Source organism: Pteronotus mesoamericanus, unplaced genomic scaffold (genome assembly GCF_021234165.1).
Source record: "Pteronotus mesoamericanus isolate MK-2021 breed Mesoamerican mustached bat unplaced genomic scaffold, CSHL_Meso_final scaffold_54, whole genome shotgun sequence".
Lineage (NCBI taxonomy): Eukaryota > Metazoa > Chordata > Mammalia > Chiroptera > Mormoopidae > Pteronotus > Pteronotus mesoamericanus.
This window is the reverse complement of record NW_026555321.1, coordinates 76,580,281-76,595,870: the sequence shown is the minus strand read 5'-3', so window position 1 is coordinate 76,595,870 and position 15,590 is coordinate 76,580,281. Positions and strand designations below refer to the sequence as shown.

The window sequence follows — 15,590 nt, the reverse complement described above, 5'->3', positions numbered from 1 at the left end:
TTTACACTTTAGAAATATTGTTAATCTGGTAATTGTGTGGAAAGAAGCACAGAAGGGTGTCACCTCAGTCTTCAAAATGCTTTAGCTTCTCCGCATACTTTCTGAAAGCACCCAGGTCCAGATCTGTTTTTCCAATTATATTTCAGACTCTTTGAAAGAGTTAACTATACCTATTTTTGTATTCCTAGTGTCTATGTCACATAGCTGATGCACAAAAAGTGGCTGTTCAATACATAAATTGAGAAGCCCTGTTGAATAGTATTACATTAATCCAAACAAATTGAGATTATCCAAGTTAGTTAGGGTAAACCTTCTAGGTTTATTTAGAGGGAGTTGTTGAGGAAGAAGTAAAGTATGAAACACAATTTTTATTTTTGTGATAAAGAAGTCAGGCCAAAATGAACAACAAGCTCACTGTTGGACACACTCTGTTTAATATGCAGCCTTAGGGATCAAGATGCAGGCCTGACCTGGAGTTAACAGCACAGAAATTCATTATCTCTAGGAAGGTTGCCTGAATTAAAGACTGGATGAAATTCTCCAATCAAGCACAGAGTCTCCATCAGACATATTTCATTCAAATTGATTCCTCCAAAATGGGCTCTACTTTTAAGGATATAAATATAAATATAAATAATCCATCAAATACATGAAACATTCAAAGAAGAGTATCATTTTCACTCTAAAAATTCACTTGGAATCTATAATGAAGTAATGAAAAAAGCAAAGTAAGTGTTTCTGAAACTCAGACTTTGTGGGTTATTTTGTAATAAAATCATTAATCTGGTGAGTTGATGTACATAGAGTACATATTTTAATCATGCTTATGTAAACATTTTCAAAAGGATAATACATGTGGGAATGAAGTGCTAACATCTCTTTACATACTATTAGACATGGAATACCATTTGCTATTCTAAATATACTAAATATTCTAAATATTCTAATTATCTAATTTTATTTTGAAAAACTTTACCTGTTGTCTACATAATAAACACCAGCAAGAAAACTTGGTTTTGTTGGTATAAATTTCTCAGATATTTAGGGTTTTTTTTTGTTTTGTGTGCTGTTGTTGTTTTCTAGCAATACAATAAAATTCAGTTGCTCTTATGCTTCCTATTATCAATTCTTTATACAAATCAACTCTTCTAATTCTTTATTTTGATCATATGCACACATAGTAGCCAGCTCAATGGATAGTAATAGCTCTAGAGAGAAAATGAAACGAGTTTCCTGTGAAAGCTTCATCTATGTCAAAATACCTGTGCAATGTAGTAAGCCATAACTGTTTCATTCCCCCTAGATTTTCTTCAGGCTGGTCTGCTGACAGAGATTAAGCACTTTATTAAATAATTGCTAATTTAACACATAAGCTTCTGCATACCTTTATTTTGAAGCAGCACTATGTTTCACATTTACTAATTTGATTTCTAAAGTTTAATTATGAACCTTATTGGTATGAATCAATCATTTTTTTCCCTCTAACATAATAACAACTCCCGAAATTGAAAGAAATTTGTATTCTGGAAATTGATTACTTACATTTGACTCAAATGTAAGTTATAACTTAGGAAACTATTGCATTCAATAAATCAGCAACATATAATGATAATGGATTATATTGGGATGCATAATCTTCCTGCATTGAATCATTTTGATTTAGATAAAAAGGCCATATAATATTGCAAGCAGTTGGAGATGAGAGTTTAAATTATGCAAGTTTAGGGAGAGAGTATATAAGTCTAATGCATGAATGAATCTATTAAGAATAGATCAATATGAGTGGTCCCAGGTGGAGTGAAAAATGAATTTGGAAATACTTTATATTTTGGTTTCCTGGTGAATCCTCCCAGTCAGAAATTTGTATTAGAGACCAAGAAGTCTCTCTTTTTCTTTTTTTAAAATAATTCTTACCTGACTATATGTTTTTATTGATTTGCAAGAAAGGGAGGGGGGAAGAGACAGAGAGAGGGAGAAAGATAGACAGACAGACAGACACATCAGTTGTCTCCCATATGTACCCTGAGTGGGGATCAAACTCACAACTCAGGTATGTGCTCTGACTGGGAATCAAAATGGCAACATTTTGGTGAATGGGACGATGCCCCAACCAACTGAATCATCTGACCAAGTCAAGACCAGGAAGTATCTTTAGATAGAAGTCATTCTGAGATGAGTAATATGTTATATAGCACTGCATAGTATACAGACAATCTATTAGAACAATACTTTGGCATTTAAGTCCACAATATACTTTATCTGTTTATAATATTGATATATCACACTATGCCAGAGTGGATTTTTCTATGATAGAGAGACAAGTTATTTAACTAATGTAAGATGTATAGCACTAGAAGAGTGAAAAAAAATGTCCTCATTTTAACACTGAGCATAGCAACTGTTGGGAAATGTCCCATATGGTTTCAGGAACTGCAGCCACACTGACAGGTGAGAGGGCCCCAAGGCTGGAGCTAATCAAGGAGGCCTTTGGAAAATAGGCCACTGAGGAGACAAAACCTGTCCCTCACATCACCCTGTTTGGCCCTGAAGGATGGCTGGTTAGTCAATGACAGGTAAGACCGTTTGATGGAAGGGGCAACCTAATACAGGCGCAGCCACATGGGCATTAGAGAAGAATTTGAGGGACACAGAAAAAGGGCAAAAAGACCCTCAGCCCTCAACTTTGATATGGCCAGGGTCCTCATTCTATCTGAAAGAAGTCTCCTTATCTCTTGGTGGCTCTGATCCCCTGCCTGGCTTAGGTTTGAAACAATACTGGAGACAGCCTTAAACTGGATATGGTGGTTCCCAGGGGAAATCAGGCCTAGAAGTAAATTCTTTGAAGCATGCATTGTTTTTCCTTCAAAAGCTATGATAACCAACTCATGCTAGGAAGGAAATTTACATTATTCACAGACCCTGACCCTAAATCCTTTGACGCTCTTATGTTTACACTCTCATGTTTACTCGTCTCTGCTTGGACCCATGTAAATTGGTGTGTTCCTGCCATTTGTTTTCCTCAAAACATCATCTATTCCCTGTAAACATTAACATACTGATATAATGAGATCACCTGTACATTCCTACTACCTAGTCCCATTGATAACCCTTTCAATAAAAGCCTTTGGACACAGGAGCTCAGGGCCTTCTCCACTAGAGGGAAGTACCACTCCTTTCCCTGGCAGACAGAGAAGTGTCTGGAATAGCTTAATTTATTTCTCCTGTCCATGACAACCCTGGGACGGGCTCTGAGGGATCAGAGCCCGCTCCACCTCAGCTGGCGCCTAAAGGGACTCTCAGATCCAGAGCCCCACGTCTGCCTCAAGTAGCAATTCAGTGACCTCTCCAAAACTACTTTCATGACAGTTAATTCAACAGATATCCTGAAAAATCCACTTATTTTTATTATATTTCCTTTTTTCACACAGTTGCTCAGGTCAGAATCTTTGTTGTCATACTTAGTTCCATCCTTTCTTTCTCCAAGCTCTATTGAGAACTTAGCATTACTATTACTCAATCCCTACCACTCTGCATTTTCAAAGCTCCCTACTCTAAGCCCAAGGTTTTCTAATGACCTCCTCCCTTCCCAACATTCACTCTTCTCTTTCTCCAAATTATTCTCTATCAGGGTATCAAAGTCACTGTTGATCGCATCCTGTTGCTCATATAAAATCTTAGTGGCTTTCCATGGTCTTTGGCACTAATGGCATATCAGCCTTAATTTTCATCATCCCTGATAACCATGTCTATTGCAATGTAACTGTGAATTGTCCTCCCACCAGGGACTATAGTGCTCTGTCTTCGTACTTGATTTTAGTCTAAGTCACATGACATGATTTGACCAATGGGATTTTGCTATTGTTCCAACAGCAAAGGCTAGAGAATTGCATATTATGCTTGTTCTCTTCTGCCTTTGCCATCTGCAAGAAAAGAACATGCCTGGGCTAGCCTGGTTCCAGGAAGAATAGGGCACAAGCAGAGAAGAATTAAAAAGATGTTTGAGGGAACCATTCAAACTGCTGACTCACCGATGAGCCCTCTTCAGATTAATAGTAGTCTGGATTCCACAAAATGTGAGAAATAAATATGTACTGCTGTAAGCCAGGGAAGTGCTGTCATTGTGTGTGTGTTACATAGGAATTTTGCGGACTCCACTAACTGATGTAAAGTGTCAGATATTTGCTGTGAGATCAAGGCTTCTCATTGTTTGGTGTCTCATTACTTTAAAGAATTTTTTATTCTTACCTGATTTAGTTCTTTCTATACTCAGATTATAAATACTATAGGCTATAAAATGTATTAATCTCTACAGCAGTTTTATAATATCCTTGTATTGCAACTAATGAATAAAAAACCCAGGGTTTTATTATTATTTTACAGCTATCTATTATTGTGGCATGAAAACTTGGGTTAATACTTTCCTTTTGAATATTTACTTTAGGGGGATCTTTGAAATGCTTGTGGGTTAAAAAGAAATTATCTGATAGGTTGTTTCCCTAAATGCCTGAGTTTGTTTTGGAAAAAAAAATGTTCTTCATTCTCCAAAAAGCAAAGATGAAATAGTTTATCTGAAGAGGAATATAAAAATTCCATCAAACACCAAAGTATCTTTGCCTGTGTTTTGGAGCTGTAAGTTATACAATTAGAACATAAAAGATTGAAAGATAATATAAGAAGAAATATGCTAAGAATTATATAAATATTGCCATAATGACATCATAACATACATATATTTAAAATTTCTACTTATGTGGAAGACATTTCAAGGAGATAGTAATTTGAATAATTTCAACTTTTCCTTTTGTATTTTTAATAATCACCTTTGATATGAATAATTTATTTACTATAAAATAAATAGCATAAATTTTTTTAAAAGGTAAATTCTATTTTGAGAGGTTGTAACTATGGAATTTACAATTATAATTATGGTATAATTATATAAGTACTTTTTAGAAAAAGTCAAATACACATTATGTCATGTATGTGTATGTATGAAGGTCATATATTTTGAGGAGAAAATGTATTGAAACAAAGGGTCCTTATGACTTTGATTAAATTTAGTTTTAAATTCTAACTCTAGAAATCATCTCTCTCTCTCTCTCTCTCTCTCTCTCTCTCTCTCTCTCTCTATATATATATATATACCCCTCTTATAGTCATTGCCTTTCCCCTCAGAAAGCCCACAAGGCAGTGGAAGACAATAACCTGGACCTGACTAATGGTCACATGGACCGGACATCTAGCAGTCTAAGTTATATTTCGGCTTCTAAGCCCTAAAGTGAAATGACACCCTGGCTACTTTCCCATTAGACTGTGCAGACGGACTCCAGAGCTGACCAAAGAGCTGTCTATAAGACCTAAAGAAATGATTTTTTATTAACTTTACCTCACCTCCAACCAATCAGCTTTTAGTAAGAACCCTAACTCCCTAAGCCTGGATGTCTAGTGACAACATCTAGGAATCTGGTCTTTAGACCATTAATTCCCCATGCTCTGAACTGGCCAATTATTTAATAAACCTAATTTCTATACTACAAACTCCTGCTCATAAATTTTTGGGAGCCACACTGTATAGGCAAATGGACTCAAATACTGGGGCCCTGGTAACAGTAAGAATAAAATATAAATATTGAGATATTTTATTTATCATTGTATTAACAGTGAACTTAGTGCTGAGTACAATTATTTGGGAACAGAATGTCTTTTAATTGTATAGAGAAAATATAGAAAGCAAGAGGAAATGATTTCCTCTTTTATTGCATAGAACATAAGTCTCTAACATGCAGGTCAGCACTGTCCATCATTTTGTTGTTTTTTTCCTAACAAAATGTCATGGTTTAAAAAAAAAAGTTATTCTCTTAAATTATCGAGGGGAAACATAGATGTCCATTAATTCAGTCTTGCCTCCATCCAATCAATGCAATCTGTACACCTGGGCAAAAATAATCTTTCTGCAATATCAACCTGCTTTAGTTCAAACATGCAATGTCACTTAACCATGTGGTCCAGTTTCTTTTTTTTTTCCCCATGTTGTCCTACTTCCCCCTACTGTACTCATTTTTTCACTAAATATATGATGTGATTATTTTTATACTCGATTTGCAACAATGTGTTTTTTGACCTCATCTACCACAAATACTGTGTTCTCAGGAATGTGGCATAGAGTGATAGATGCCCAGTGCAGGACAGATGTTAAGAACTTAGAATCTGGTGTTTGTCCAGGTTCTTTCAATCTCAGCCATACACTGTCCTGCATGTTTGTTCTGTCAAATACATATTTGATTATTTCCTTATTATATCCCAAACCCTTCAGAGGTATTATTTTCTTAGTATCAAATCCAAATTCTTTAATAAGCCCCCTTTTGTAATCTGGCTTTTAGTTAAACACAGACTTGATCTCTTATCTCCTCTGATATCAAATTAAATGTCCTTCATTATTGACAGATATTTGTCTGGATAATCTTACCCTCAGTGTCTCAATTTCTGTAAAGCCTTCCTTGAACACCCAAGACTGATATACACACACACACACACACACACACACACACACACGTATATATGTATATATACATATACACACACACACACACACACACACACTCCTTCTGTATCCCTGTATGGACAGCAAGTTTTCAATAAATATTTATTGCTATTAAAGTCTCTGTTTACATGGAAATCTATTAATAGCTATAACTAATTATTGCACATTTGTATGTTTAAAAGAATATAATGGCAACAAATCTATACTTTTAAGATATGAGAATTATACGAGGTGTTTCAGAAAAAGGCTAGTCATTGTTAATATAACAAGAACAGTTTTCATGACATACAAACCTGGCAGCCAAAGAGAGTGGACTGAAACCCACATGCGTGAACAATGATGACTTTGCTGTACTAGTCAGTGGTGGCAGGAGACGCCATAGAGTGAGCCTGTGTACTGTTTGGTCATCACATTCAAAATCACTGAGAGAGTAGAGCAACAAATCTGCATCAAATTTTGCATTAAGCTTGCACATTCCTTCATGGAAACTATCTGGATAATTTAGAAGGCCACAGCTATGAGCAACTGGTGATTGGCAGCTTCGTCACAACAAGGTACCCACTTACGCATCATATTTCATAAAGAATTTTTTGGCAAAACATCAAAGCACCCAGGTGACTCAGCCTCCATACAACCCATATTTGGTGTCCTGCCATTTTTGGCTTTTCCCAAAACTAAATCACCTTTGAAAAGGAAAAGATTTCACATAGTCTATGAGATTCAGGAAAATATGACAGGGCAGCTGACGGTGATTGGGAGAACTGTGTGAGGTCCTAAGATGACTTGTTTGAAGGGGACTGAGGCAACATTGTCCTATGTACAATGTTTCTTGCACCTGGCATCTTCTTCAATAAATGTCTCTGTTTTCCATATTATATAGCTGGACACCTTCTGGACAGAACTCATATAAGTATTGCAATATCATACTTTGACACATTAGTGAGAAAACCTTTCTTTAACATTGAAAAGGCTGCTTTTTCATAAAAATGGAGATTACAAAGAACAAGCTGTGTTGTCTATGACAACATACTATGACAACAAATTATGTCTATTGTCATAGACAACACAGCAATACTAAAAGAAAAAGAAGAATGTATAACCTATTGCTATGTTACTAACATAAAGTGAAGTTTGTGGAATACAGTGCTATTTAGTGTGTCTTGTACTCTCTGGAAATTCAGGAAAATGGTTTTCCCTGGGGACTTTCACGCACAAGTAATAAATAGTGAAAATGAGTTTGACATTTCCCGACACCTCACTGCTTCCAAACCTGCAGCATTTTAATAGAATTTAAAATTATGCTGACTCTCATTCCCTGTCATAGGAGTACCTGATCTGGTCTTTTAGTTTAATTTTTCATTAGTGTTTATTTTGATTTTTATTTTTCAAAATTTCTTGTAAAAATGAAAATAAAGGGTTTTAAAATACATTAATGTGTCAATTCTCCCCTTCGAGATCTGTAAACAGTGCAGTCTTTGCTTCATACCTAATGAATTAGCCACTCAGAACACCATTCTCCCCTGTCCTGGAATCTGTACTTTATTATCAGACCTTCAGTTTTCTTGCACAGTCACTTCAAAGCCTGATCAAGATGCAGAGCAGAAAGACAAAATATGTACAGCTAAAGAATATGAGTAGTATTGTTGACATCATCTCTAGCGTTCAAACATTTTAAAAATCTGCCAGATACATCCTTAAGGATTCTTTCCACATGCATACAGAGAAAAAAAATAACTAAATTTTATTGAATTATTTTAACAAATTATTATAATGAAACACTCTAATTTATATTTAACAATGGCTTTTTTTTTTTTTTGGTATTTAAAAATAACTTCTGGGCTCACTCCATGCGGTAACACAATGTTTTTGCAGTAAGTTCAGCTCAGTGGTTTGCCCATGGCTCTCTTGGGTTTTACTTGTTGTCCTGGCATTACTATTAATAGCCCTCCCTTTCATGTTCCAAGTATCACAGTTTTAGCAATGGTACTGTCTTAATTATAATGTGTGTAGATTATTTTCCATCTCTCTCAAATATCTAATTGCCTTGAAGTTAGATACTCCCAACAACAGAAAGAAACAAAAAGGATAGTGATTACTATTCCTGAAGGTTTTTGGTTTTCCCTGTGGGTCAAACTTGGACTGACTAAAATCTCATTTCCTACTTAATAGTTTGCCCTGGATGGCATCATGACAATTTGCTTAGCTTCTCCTGACTAATCCCTCCTGCCCAGCAGACCCGGGCAAGAGACCATCCATGTCATCATTTTCTTCCTTATGCACCAAGAACGCTGATGCGGATTAGGATTATACTAGCCTTGAAAAGCTCAGAATATATTCAGGCTTTCATGAATGTGTTCAGATGAATTGTGTTTCCCTCTTCTCTACTTTACCATATGATAGGATTTGGTGACAATCGTGGCAATAATATTTCCTTTTCTAAAGATCAAACTTCAACTTTCTTTTTCCAATCAGATTTATTTAAAAAATTAATTATTATATTAATAAATACATATGAACTTGGTTAATTAATAATTAAATTAGTAAATTCATTAAACTGATTTAATACTCATGAGCCTATCCTGATTCTGAAAAGTATTTCTATGTATACTCACATACTCACATATATAGAGATTTTAATCATAGGAAAAGTTTATATACAAAGTTTATATAAGTCTCATATGAAAGTTATTGAAGGAGCTGCTGGCATCTGAAATCCCATATTCAGAGAAGAATTTTTGTAAAGGCAATACACTAGACAATCAAATCTGACCAGCATATGTGTGCTATTTATTAATTTTACACTTTCAAAATAAAAAGAAACAGCCCTGGCTGGTGTGGCTCAGTGGATTGAGTGCTGGCCTGTGAACCAAAGGGTCATTGGTTCGATTCCCTGTCAGGCTACATGTCTGGGTTGTGGGCCAGGTCCCCAGTAGGAGACATGTGAGAAGCAACCACACATTGATGTTTCTCTCCCTCTCTCCTTTCCTTCCTTTCTCTCTAAAAATAGAGAATAAATAAAATCTTTAAAATAAATAAGTGAATGAATGAATGAATGAATGAATAAATAAATAAGAAGAAACATTGGTTGTCCTTAAATAACATGAGATTTTGTGTGACAATCTTGATTCCTTAGTTACAAAAAACCGTAAGATCTCCAAACATGAACCCACATACTACTTGGTTGTGAACAACTGGCTGTGCCACTGGTCTCCCATTTTCCCAAGATCAAAATAATCCCACTATCATACACTCTGCCTTTCTCATATATATATACACACACATATATATAAATATATATATATATTGCTGTCTCATTTTATTTGCGTTTGTTTTTGAAAATCTTATAGAAGACTTAATTTCTAGGTAAAATGTAAGTTTGCCAGAAAAGAATTACCCTTTATCCTTAAAATTAGTGATAAGGAATATATCAGTTTATTCCGGAGACCACACTTCGATAAAAGAGAAAGTGGGATGAATCTAAAGAAATGATGTCCTTAAGGAAAGAAACAGAATGACATCTGTGGGGACCAGAGCCCCAGTCACTGCAGCAGTGACTCCAGTACTAGAAGGATATTAGTGGTGGGTCGGGGGTCAGTTGAGCTTTAAAATGTTTTAGATATGACTGGCTGTGACGGTGCCCTTCATCACTCAGTATATATAACTCCCAGAGACATAACCTTTATGGAAAGGGTACCCAATCAGTATAAGACCTTATTAAGTTAAATATTTACAAGAATTATACGCCCTGACTAGAAACTTCAAATATTTAAATTCCTCCATTCTATAATTCTAACATATTACTTATGAAACTGAAAAATATGTTTTCTCTATTTTCATATTAGAGTTGCTGATAAAATAATCACAAGAACATTTTCTTTAAAAGAGTATTTGAGAAAGAAAATTTCTCCTCAATATGATACCATACATTTAGTAAAAGAGAAAAAGAATATATAAATTCTCCACCAAAAAACAGAAGTCTCTTCTGGAGGGCAGGCCCCTTAAAGTACATGCTTCCCTGAAGGTGAGTATTCTTGGAACCCGTCTGTATCAGTGTACCAGTTGACGTTGTGGTCAGAGGCTGCCTTTGGTTTTAGCAATTTTTTTTGAAGATTTTTTCAGTGTGTTTGCCCATTTCATGATGGGTGATTTACAAGTGCACCTGCCCACGCCATGCTGAGTGTTGAGCAGTTTTTGAGCCAAAAAAAAAAAAAAAAGCATGACCCCTGTTCCTCACCTTCCCTATTCACCCAATCTCACCCCAAGTGACTTTTTTATGTTTCCCTGATGAAAAAAGTCCTCAAAGTGAAATGTTTTGCTGATATGGAACAGGTGAAACAAAAAACGGCAGAAGACAAAAAGACATCAAAATCGACAAATTCAAAAACTGTTTTGAGCCATGAAAAAATGTCTCAATAGGTGTATTTCATTAAATGGAAAGTACTCTGAAGGTGACTGAAATTCAAACATGTAAGAATAAATACACAATTTTTAAGGAATAAATTGTTTTTGGTCCCCTCTCATATACAAAAATATAAATATATATATATATACATACATACACACACTTAGTATATATTCAATGTATATGATTCTAATGTTTTGTGGCAACACATTTGTTATATTAAAATTATAAACTTTTGTTTTCTATAAACAGATAAAGTATAATTTAACTTTTATTAACAAAAGTCAGAATCTAAAACTCGATACATGATAACCAATTAAAATGCTGACAGGAGTTTGAATTATTTCAATCATTCTTAAATTAGGATGTCCAGACCACACCTCTCAGAGCTGACCCAAATGCATTACCTTTGTTGCAGCGTCAAAGCAGATAAATCCTGTGCTAAAGTCAATTGTGAGTCCCATTAGATGACTTTCTAGCACACATGCATATGTCTTGCACTAGATGAAATAGAAAACACTGTTACTTATTATGCAATTGATTTAATATCAGTATTAATAGCTATTCTTTATCCAAGACTGTGTGGAAACTTCTGTGATAAGTTCTTACTTATGTAATAGCTAACGATAGCAGCAGTGATCATGTAAGGTAGCTATTATTATCAATATCTTAATGTTAATAAAACAGAAGTCATGTTGTTTTTGACCTTCCAAGGGGTATGCAGGGCCAAGTTCCCAATCTTTTTTAAAGGACTCTTTTTCTTGGGTTCCATGCAGGCTCCCCTGCTATAGTAGCAATAAAACTGGTACAAAAATTTTTAGGTGTGGGCAAGATTATGAAGTTGTTAGGTCCTCCAACTAAATATCATTGCATTTTCATTAAACCAAAGATGAATTATTAAAGATTAAAGTATTATTCAAATTCTTGACATGTCAATTTTATAGATACTATTAAAAGAGAACTGTGAGGCACACAAATAAATTGTGTAATGAAGGCAAAAAATACAAAAAAGAGCTTGACCTTAACAGTCTCTATATGTTCACTCATGTGGCACGAGCTATTTCCCAAAGCCATTTACCACTTATTATTATTTGCATAAACTGTTGATTATTCATAAAACAACAATCAATGACTTTTCACATTGAGATAGATTAATTATAGTTCTACTTATATAAAAATTTTGGAAAGACATAGAATTTAGATACTAAAATATGATAATAAATGAAATAAACATGGGGTTTATATACAACACAGTACATTTTTATGATTATAGGCCAGTTCAATTTGCATTCAACTGCAAACTGTAAGTGGGATTTAAATAAAGAAAAATAATTGTAATTAAGGAGAAAGAAAAAGAGGGAGAGAAATCTACCTTAAGCAAATTTTCAAAAGCAAACCTTACATCATACTGGTTTTTGTAATACTGTAATTCAACAGTGCATTGAATTAATTACTTTCTCACTATAATGATGAATAAATGCTTTTGCCTTCACCAAAAAAGCTGTATTCTATATACATATGTTTAAGCCCAATTTGCATAGGAAAGTTATAACCATGGAAAATTATTCATTTGGAATTAAGATTTTCAAAAAAGAGGATTAGAAAACAAACTTAATAGGCTCTTTAAATTCATTTTGGGTGTGATTTTATCTAATACATGAGGCTATTCCATGCTTGCATCTACCTATTACTATTTTGTTAAAACTATTATCAAATCAAGGAATGTTCAAGTTTTCCTCCAATTTAGACATAATTATTTGCTACTTTCAAATGCTATCATTTAAAAATACACTGTCTCATGGAAACATGAAAAATTACAGAACTTTAAATTTATTTCTTTAAGCTCATAAATACAAATTAAATTACATTGTCTCAATAATCATAAATGAAAATGATATAAATTGAGACATACTGAAATTTAATGTTATATAATCAAAATAAGCATATATAATGATACACTTAATATATTTTAATATTAAAATATTTGATTTGATTTCTATGTTTTATTTATAATAAAATTGAATTATAGTTAGGAAAAAAGCAAAAACATTATGTTTTTTAGGGAAGATCAAATTAAAAACACTTTGAAAGATTTTTGCACAATTATATATTATTACACAATATTTGAAGATACATCACACATACAATACTTGTTAATATGTTCTTTCAGATGACAGTTAACTGCTTTAGCTTGAAAAAACACATATGAGTTTGAAATAATATTCATTTAAGAAAACCAGTTTTTGAAAGTATTATACTTTTTCTTTAAAAAATTATTTTAAAAAAGTTATATTTTTTCCAAATTGAATTAATGTAAGTTCAAAACAATTATCTACTTCTCACTAGTACTTATTCACTTACTCTTGGAAAATTGTTCACAAATAAGACAAACACAGGTACTAGAAATAATGTAAATGAATTAAGCCCTGTTTGGTACTTTTAATACTAGAAACATATTGTAAGATTTTATTTATATAAAATTTTATCTTTTTGTTATAATTTTCCAAATTTTGAGGTGTTAATTTAAAAGACATTGTAAAATGTTTAGAAATGCCCTGCATTCAATGAATGCCTTCTTAAAATAACTATAATAATATTTATATCATTATTAAGTATATTAGAGATGAGAAAATGTGTAAGTAGGTATAAGAATAGATTAAAAACTATGAAGTGTTAGGGTGCAATCTCATTTATGAAAACCAGTTTTAAAATGAAATATAATTTTATTTCTTAATTCTTTAATTACATTAGTCAATTCAATAATTTTCCATGTTTCTGCTTATTTCACAATAGGCCCTATGTTCCCCCTTTATTTTATTACTTAATCAAATTTAGTAGTAGTGGGACTATTGTGAACATAGAAGGAAACACTAATATTTTTCATGTACATATGTTCATATCTTTGAATTTTGAAAATAATACTACCAAAGTGTTGAGTCATCGACTATTGATTTTTGATACAGTAATCAAAATAAATATTGTTATATTATTGTAGAAAATTTCTACAAGAATTGACTGGGAAATTATAAAATACATTTAAAAATCTAAAGCATTTCCTGGCTGGCTCAGTGGATTGAGCGCTGGCCTGCTCACTAAAGGGTCGCTGGTTCAATCTCAAGCCAGGGCACATGCCTGGGTTGCAGGCCAAGTCCATAGTGGGGAGCGCACAAGAGACAACCACATTGATATTTCTCTCCCTCTCTTTTTCCCTCTCTTCCCCTCTCTCTAAAAATAAATAAGTAAAACCTTTAAGAAAAATCTAAAGCTTAAAAGGCATTAAAAATTTTATTTTTTAGTTACTCTGTGTATCATAAATTGGTATTTTGAATAAATAAGATGATAGTCCAAAGAAATGCATTGCTCAAGATATCAGCTTACAGAATATGAATCCCAGGTTTTAAAAAAAGTTTTGAAATACAGTGAAACAACATAATTTCACCTCTCTTATTTCTAAACTTCAGGAGTCTTGAAATGAAATGTTAAATTGAGAGGCCAGCAAGTTGAAAACACCATGTAGCTGTTTCCAAGAAAAGTGTGATATTTTAGGGAAATGAAGATTCAAAATACCTAAAAATATCAGTATAAATTTGAAATTGAAAATGTCAATGCTTATTAAAATATTTTAATATATAATCTTTATTATATTTTTCTATTACCATTTAACCCCCATAGACTCCTTCCCCCCAGCAATCACCACACTGTTGTCCTACTATAAAATAATCTTAGATATTCATACTTGAAACAAAATAATAAGATCCTTTCTTTCTATATATGATACTAAAGTATTTTCTGTATTGAGGTTCTATACAGTTAAATTATGAAAACAATATTTCTCAGTTATTTAAACATCTTGGATATATGCAGATTAGCAGAAATATTAGAAAACAGTAAATGAGAAATGAAACAAGTGAAATTTTAGTCTTCTCCCTGTTCTCTTCCCCTGATTTTCATGTCAAATGTGTGCAACTTGATGTACTGAATACAGAATTGTAATCAGAAAAAAAATTTAATAGATGTTACAAATCAATTTAATACACCGGAAAAAAATGCATCCAAGTATCCTAGTGCAAACAAGCATTCCAGAACTATTAAAAATTATTTAACTATTTTCATATATTTGTTTCCAAAAGTAAGTATTTACTTTTGTGTTTATTTAAGTCCTAGCTCTTAATCCATCTGCATGTGGCATGTGCATCGTTAACTGTATAGTTTTGTCTGTTATCAGTGGCAGAGCGAATGTTTGGTAGCCTGATCCATTTCATGGTTCTGTGAATTGGAGAGGCTGAAAGTTCTATAAAGTTTGATTAGCTATAACTTTATGCTTAATAAATAAAGTTTAATAATTGTCTTTTGAATACTTGTGATGTACAAAATGCACTATAGTTGCTACATGAATAAAAACATCTCAAATAAACTATAACTCAGTGTGAGCAATGTCAAGCACACATCATTCCAATAACATGACAGAGAGAGCAGAGCTAAGAAAATAATACTGTTGACAAAACAATGTAATATTGGTGTTCATAAGCCAGGGGTGGGGAGCCGGGGGTGGGGGTGTTAAACAGAATTGTTGTGGATGGAGTAGTGTTAATGAGTAGGCAGAGTAGCCTGAAAATTAGAAAAATCTTCATGGATGATATGATCCAT

General features: G+C 33.3%; 1 protein-coding gene across 1 annotated transcript in view; it reads right to left on the bottom strand.

The window, feature by feature from the left end:
• Positions 1–15,590, bottom strand: part of SNTG1 (syntrophin gamma 1) — a 576,561-nt gene that overhangs the window by 42,624 nt on the left and 518,347 nt on the right. The window contains exon 16 of the mRNA XM_054595747.1: positions 11,351–11,443. Within this exon, the coding sequence (XP_054451722.1) occupies positions 11,351–11,443 (93 nt within the window). The remainder of the gene's footprint in view (positions 1–11,350; positions 11,444–15,590) is intronic.